General features: G+C 42.5%; 1 protein-coding gene across 1 annotated transcript in view; it reads left to right on the top strand.

Moving 5' to 3' along the window:
* Positions 1–6,000, top strand: part of trim8b (tripartite motif containing 8b) — a 34,850-nt gene continuing 28,850 nt past the window's right edge. Inside the window, exon 1 of the mRNA XM_034194773.1 lies at positions 1–2,564. Within this exon, the coding sequence (XP_034050664.1) occupies positions 1,959–2,564 (606 nt within the window). The 5' untranslated portion in view covers positions 1–1,958. The remainder of the gene's footprint in view (positions 2,565–6,000) is intronic.

Below are 6,000 nucleotides of genomic sequence, written 5' to 3'. Positions count from 1 at the left end.
CCGTCCAGCTCGCCTGCATTCCTCCTCAGTAAAGCCTGACCGACAGAGACAGAGAAAGAAAGGGGGAAGGAAGAAAAAAAATATTATTCACAACCGTGTTGGATTTTATGCACCACCACGGAGGCGACTTCCGTCGGACACACCTAGCAGACCAGACGTCGCAAAATGACCAAATAACCACGTCGAACCTCCACCTTTGGACGTACAATAATGAAAAAAAAACGACGTCTTTTATAATGACGGGAGTTTGCTTTGATGTTCTGTAAGATTTTCAGCCTTTTTCACAGCGGAGTCTCTTTTTTTTAAAAAAAGGAGGATTTACAAGATGGCTGATGACAGCTACCCCTAAGGACAGAAAAAAAGCGACGTCCCCTTTAAATTTAGGAGGGTATATTTTTGTATTGCTATATTACTTAAAGCATATTTATCTCCGGGGTTTTAGATAAATAATGACTGTTGGCTTTAGAGCGATCTTGACGTAAAGGAAAAGAAAATGGTGCCGCTGTCTGTTTTTGGTGCTAATGGAAGAAAATGGTGAGGTGACGTCTGTGCTAATTTAACGGGGTTAAAAAAAATCGCGATAAGGAAGTTAGATAAATATGGTGCTGGCTAAAGCCTGGTAAGAGTAGACGGAGAATCGTGTACGGTGCGGACTAATCTCTGGCTCAGGAGATATTTTGTGTTGGATTTTTTTCTTTTCTTTTTTTCTTGTGAACAGCCAACATTCCTGCGGATCCTAAAGCCCTTTGTTTTGTACGCAGGAGGTGGCCTCGACATTTAAAAGCATTAACTATGCAGTAAACAGCCTGGAAATGGTGGCCCGCCTGTGATTTTTGCGTTTCAGGAGAATATACAAGCCGCCTTTTGTTGTCGAATTATTTATTTATTTTTTTTTTTTTGGTGGGGGCAGAAAAGCTTCGGCCTTGTGTGCAGATATGCGAGTCTGTGTGTGTGTGTGTATATATGTGTGTGTGTGTGTGTGTGTGCGTGCCACATAGCAGGACTTAAATTCATCAAATAGAAACGCTGTTAATGTCAAAGTCTGTTTATTGAAGGGCTGTGTCATTCATCTGTTATTACTAGTGTTATTACTAGTTGTTGTTTTTAAGTCCAGCCCCCTCTGCTTTGGGTGTATGTGATTGAATTGCTGGTGGTGCTGTAGATCCTTATTTATGATTCAGAGGACAAAAGCATTGCGCTGCATTGTGATTACTGGCTGGATCAAGCGCCCCTGAGGTCCTGGTAGCACAGATCCAGGTTGAAAAAGCACCCTGTGTAAATCGTATTCAGGGTGTGGACCAAGGCTGGTTTTTCTTTTGCTTTTCATGCTTCGTTTGTTGGTCTGAATTGCTCCTGTGCTCGGTCATAATCCCACTGAAGCTCCTTAACTTCAAGGTAAAGGCCCGAGTGGAAAGGATCAAGAGTGTTGATGGTTGCGTAGTTATTAGGTTATATGTCCATGGTGGTTCTGGTGCCTTGTTTGCATTTTGTGGGTTTACCTGTAGCTGACAGGAAGGCAGGCTTTAGCTGACTGCAGGCCTACTGACGCACACGGAAGCTGTTACAGCAAGCCAGGTGTGTGTGATTTAAAGGAAGAAGTACCGTTTACTGTAATCTCGAATAACGTCAGCCCCTGCCGTGCATGTTGAAATCACAAGTGTTGTCATCCTCACCGGAAGCCTTCTCAGTAGGTCAATTTCTGGAATTTGCCTTCATGCTGCAGTAATAAGCAATACAAGTCATCTGTCAGGGAGTCTTGTGGGTTCATCCGGTCACAAGGATTGAAATCTTTGGACTGATCTTTCAAGACGGTGTCAGTTCTGTGTTTGCTTTTTTTTTTTTTTTTTTTCTCGGATCCATCGTGAGAGTGTCGGGTTTCTAGTGTCGAGGACAGGGAGAGAGATAAGTAAACGCAGAGGCCTACAGGTCTGGCAGAAGTGAGGAATAGACATCAGTGTATGCCTGCCCGCACAGCCATGGCGTCTGACATGGCTGAGACGTGGAGGAACTGTTTTGAGGAGGAGCTCATCTGCCCCATCTGCCTGCACGTGTTCTCAGATCCCATCCAGCTGCCCTGCAAACACAACTTTTGTCGGGGCTGCATCAGCGAGGCCTGGGCCAAGGACTCCTCTCTGGTTCGCTGCCCTGAGTGCAATCATGCGTACACACAGAAGCCCAGCTTGGAGAAGAACCACAAACTGTCCAACATAGTCGAGAAGTACAATGCTTTGAGTGTGGAGAAAGGCACCACACCGGTGTTGCAGTGCATTCTGTGCCGCCGAGGCCCACCGCTCCCAGCAGTGAAAGTTTGCCTGCGCTGCAACGCCCCTTGTTGCCCGTCCCATGTCCAGACACACCTGCAGCAGCCTTGCTCAACCCTGGGGCACCTGTTGGTGGAGGCAGAGGCCGTGAAGGCTTGGACCTGCCCGCAGCACGATGAGTACAGGCTGTACCACTGCGAGGCGGAGCAGACAGCAGTGTGCCAGTACTGCTGCTTCGCCCGCTGCCACCCCAGCCATGGCCACACAGTCACCGACGTGGAGCTGCGACGCAATGACATAAGAGTAAGGAAAATGACGTTTTTCAGTATGTATCTCATGCAAAATCGGGTATTGATGACCCAGTAGATGAAACTGTTCTAATCACTTTATTATTTCTGAAAGTCATGAAAACATTATTGATCATTTTGAGAAACTGTGATGACTCTTAGCAGGTTTGTGTGAGTCTGTCGTCCGCTCTGCGCATTTTTCAGTTGTGATCCATGCTAACATTCTCATGTGTTGGAATGACAAACAATGCAGTTGCGGGTGGAACAATGAGGGGCCCTCAGTTGGCCTTATCTCTCCAGCACAGGTGCATCCTATAGCTCAGGGATCGCCACTTGTGAAGGCATTGGGGTGGATGTGAGTGCAGGCTGGGGGGGGGGGGGGTCAACACTTGATTCTGCAGTCTACTTTTTTTTTTAAGAATGCCTTCTTTTCCTGGGGGTTTGGCGGTGCCTGCTGTCTCAGTTCAAGGAAAGGTCGGACTGCATTTCCTCCCCTCCATTCTTAAAAGTGTGTGTGTGTTTTGTGTGTGCGTATGTATGAAAAGCTTGTTTATTCAGAGTGAGAACCATGAGTTATGCATGACAGGCAACACCCAGTTTAAGAAGTTAAATGTGTCATATTAGGGTGTGTTACCTGTTGGTATGACTCAGTTTGTGTATCCTTACAGGCGAATGCTTTGGACTTGAGTGTAAATTTAAAAGTTGCTTGACAGAAATACTTTTCATTTACATGTTTGGCGGTCAATAGTAGGACAGGGTGAATCCAGTGAATCGGTGGATTCATATTACGCTTTCAGTTTAAAGAAACCTACAAATTTGCGGTGGAATGTGTCGTTAAATAATCAGTTATGCAACTGCTGCAAATATAGTCATCCACTATTCTAATAGTCCTACTTCAAAACTATATATACTCAACAAAATATAAACGCAACACTTTTGGTTTTGCTCCCATTTTGTATGAGATGAACTCAAAGATCTAAAACTTTTTCCACATACACAATATCACCATTTCCCTCAAATATTGTTCACAAACCAGTCTAAATCTGTGATAGTGAGCACTTCTCCTTTGCTGAGATAATCCATCCCACCTCACAGGTGTGCCATACCAAGATGCTGATTAGACACCATGATTAGTGCACAGGTGTGCCTTAGACTGCCCACAATAAAAGGCCACTCTGAAAGGTGCAATTTTGTTTAATTGGGGGGGGATACCAGGCAGTATCTGGTGTGACCACCATTTGCCTCATGCAGTGCAACACATCTCCTTGGCATCATCCGTGAAGAGAACACCTCTCCAACGTGTCAAACGCCAGCGAATGTGAGCATTTGCCCACTCAAGTCGGTTACGACAACGAACTGGAGTCAGGTCGAGACCCCGATGAGGACGACGAGCATGCAGATGAGCTTCCCTGAGACGGTTTCTGACAGTTTGTGCAGAAATTCTTTGGTTATGCAAACCGATTGTTTCAGCAGCTGTCCGAGTGGCTGGTCTCAGACGTCTTGGAGGTGAACATGCTGGATGTGGAGGTCCTGGGCTGGTGTGGTTACATATGGTCTGCGGTTGTGAGGCTGGTTGGATGTACTGCCAAATTCTCTGAAACAACTTTGGAGACGGCTTATGGTAGAGACATGAACATTCAATACACGATCAACAGCTCTGGTTGACATTCCTGCTGTCAGCATGCCAACTGCACACTCCCTCAAATCTTGCGACATCTGTGGCATTGTGCTGTGTGATAAAACTGCACCTTTCAGAGTGGCCTTTTATTGTGGGCAGTCTAAGGCACACCTGTGCACTAATCATGGTGTCTAATCAGCATCTTGATATGGCACACCTGTGAGGTGGGATGGATTATCTCAGCAAAGGAGAAGTGCTCACTATCACAGATTTAGACTGGTTTGTGAACAATATTTGAGAGAAATGGTGATATTGTGTATGTGGAAAAAGATTTAGATCTTTGAGTTCATCTCATACAAAATGGGAGCAAAACCAAAAGTGTTGCGTTTATATTTTTGTTGAGTGGCCAAATCAGTGATAAATGTGTTTTATACTGGCTACATTTTGGACCAACTGGTTATCTGATCCCCTTGGATTTCAAATTATTATTTGCTCTTAAAGAGTAGACAGCTATCATTATTGAGTTTCAACAATTGCACAATAAATGGATTAGATGATTTTCATGAAATAAACTATACTGATAATTGTTTAATTTAATTAATTAATGAAAAAGTAAAGATTTATTCTATTCTGTTCTATTATTTTAAGTAATTTATCAGTATAAAAAATATGCCATTTTGAGTTTATAGTCCTTCTAAATTCTGAAGGCTTATAAATGGTTTTAAACATCTGCACACTAATGCTAGACAAGTATTATGTAGTTTTAAAGGCATTCAAATGTATTTTAACCTGGTTGAAAGAAGATTATATTATTTTATTAGTGTTCAGTCTTAAACTGGCCTTCATTTGGATATAGCACACATAATCTAGATTTGTGTTCATCAACAAAGTTAGACTAGTTTAGGCACTTTTAATTGTCGTTCTACCCATAAAGTAGGTATTCTCTGTTTTTAAAACACCTTTTTAATACAACAGCAAACCATGGTTTTACACTTATGGCTAAATTCTACATAAACTGTTTTTTTTTTTTTTTTTTTTTTTTTTTCTTCAACTCCTTCGGATTTTGGAGTGTTCATTGGACTGATCAGTGATGAAAAATATCTCGCATTGCTTCAGTTCTATTTATTTATACTGCACCACATTACAACATGTTGCCTCAAAGTGCTGCACAGGGGTAAGGTCTAACCTTACCCAACCTCTGAGCAAGCACATTGATTACACTGGTGTAGAAAAACTCCCTCAGGTTGTTTTTGATTTTATGAAGAAACCTGAAGCAGACCAAATTCAGAGGGGTGACCATCTGCTTTAGCCATACTACCAATAACAAAATAAGTAAAACAGAGCACAACAAAGAATTTTCAAACATACAAAGACAGAGATGATTCAGCTAAGTAACCAAATTCTTATAGAGTCCCATGCCACAATAACCATTTACCCAAACAATCAATTGGTAAAGATCATGGCCCCTTGAAGTGAAACACATTGGAATTGCAATAATTAGTCAGCATTTATTCTGTTAGCAGAAAAAATAAATACCAGTTATTTTAATAATCAATCTATCATTGCAGGTTGGTAAGGTTTGACCGTACTTGTTTTCAGAATCCTTGAAATGCATTTTAAATGATTTGAAACCAGGTATGACCCATTTTATTGGTGTTTATACTGCATTAAATTGGGTTTAATTTGGTTAAAGTACCCATAATGTCGTTTTAATTTGGAGTTATGTCAGGAACGGCATCCGGCGTAAAATGTGTGCTGAATCAACATACAGATCCACCTTGGATCTGCTGTGGCGATCCCAAGTGAAAACAAGGGAGCAGCCGAAGGGACTTAC

The sequence above is a fragment of the Thalassophryne amazonica genome, chromosome 18, assembly GCF_902500255.1.
Source record: "Thalassophryne amazonica chromosome 18, fThaAma1.1, whole genome shotgun sequence".
Lineage (NCBI taxonomy): Eukaryota > Metazoa > Chordata > Actinopteri > Batrachoidiformes > Batrachoididae > Thalassophryne > Thalassophryne amazonica.
Note: the sequence above shows the minus strand (reverse complement) of the source record. Positions and strands in the feature narration are given on the sequence as shown.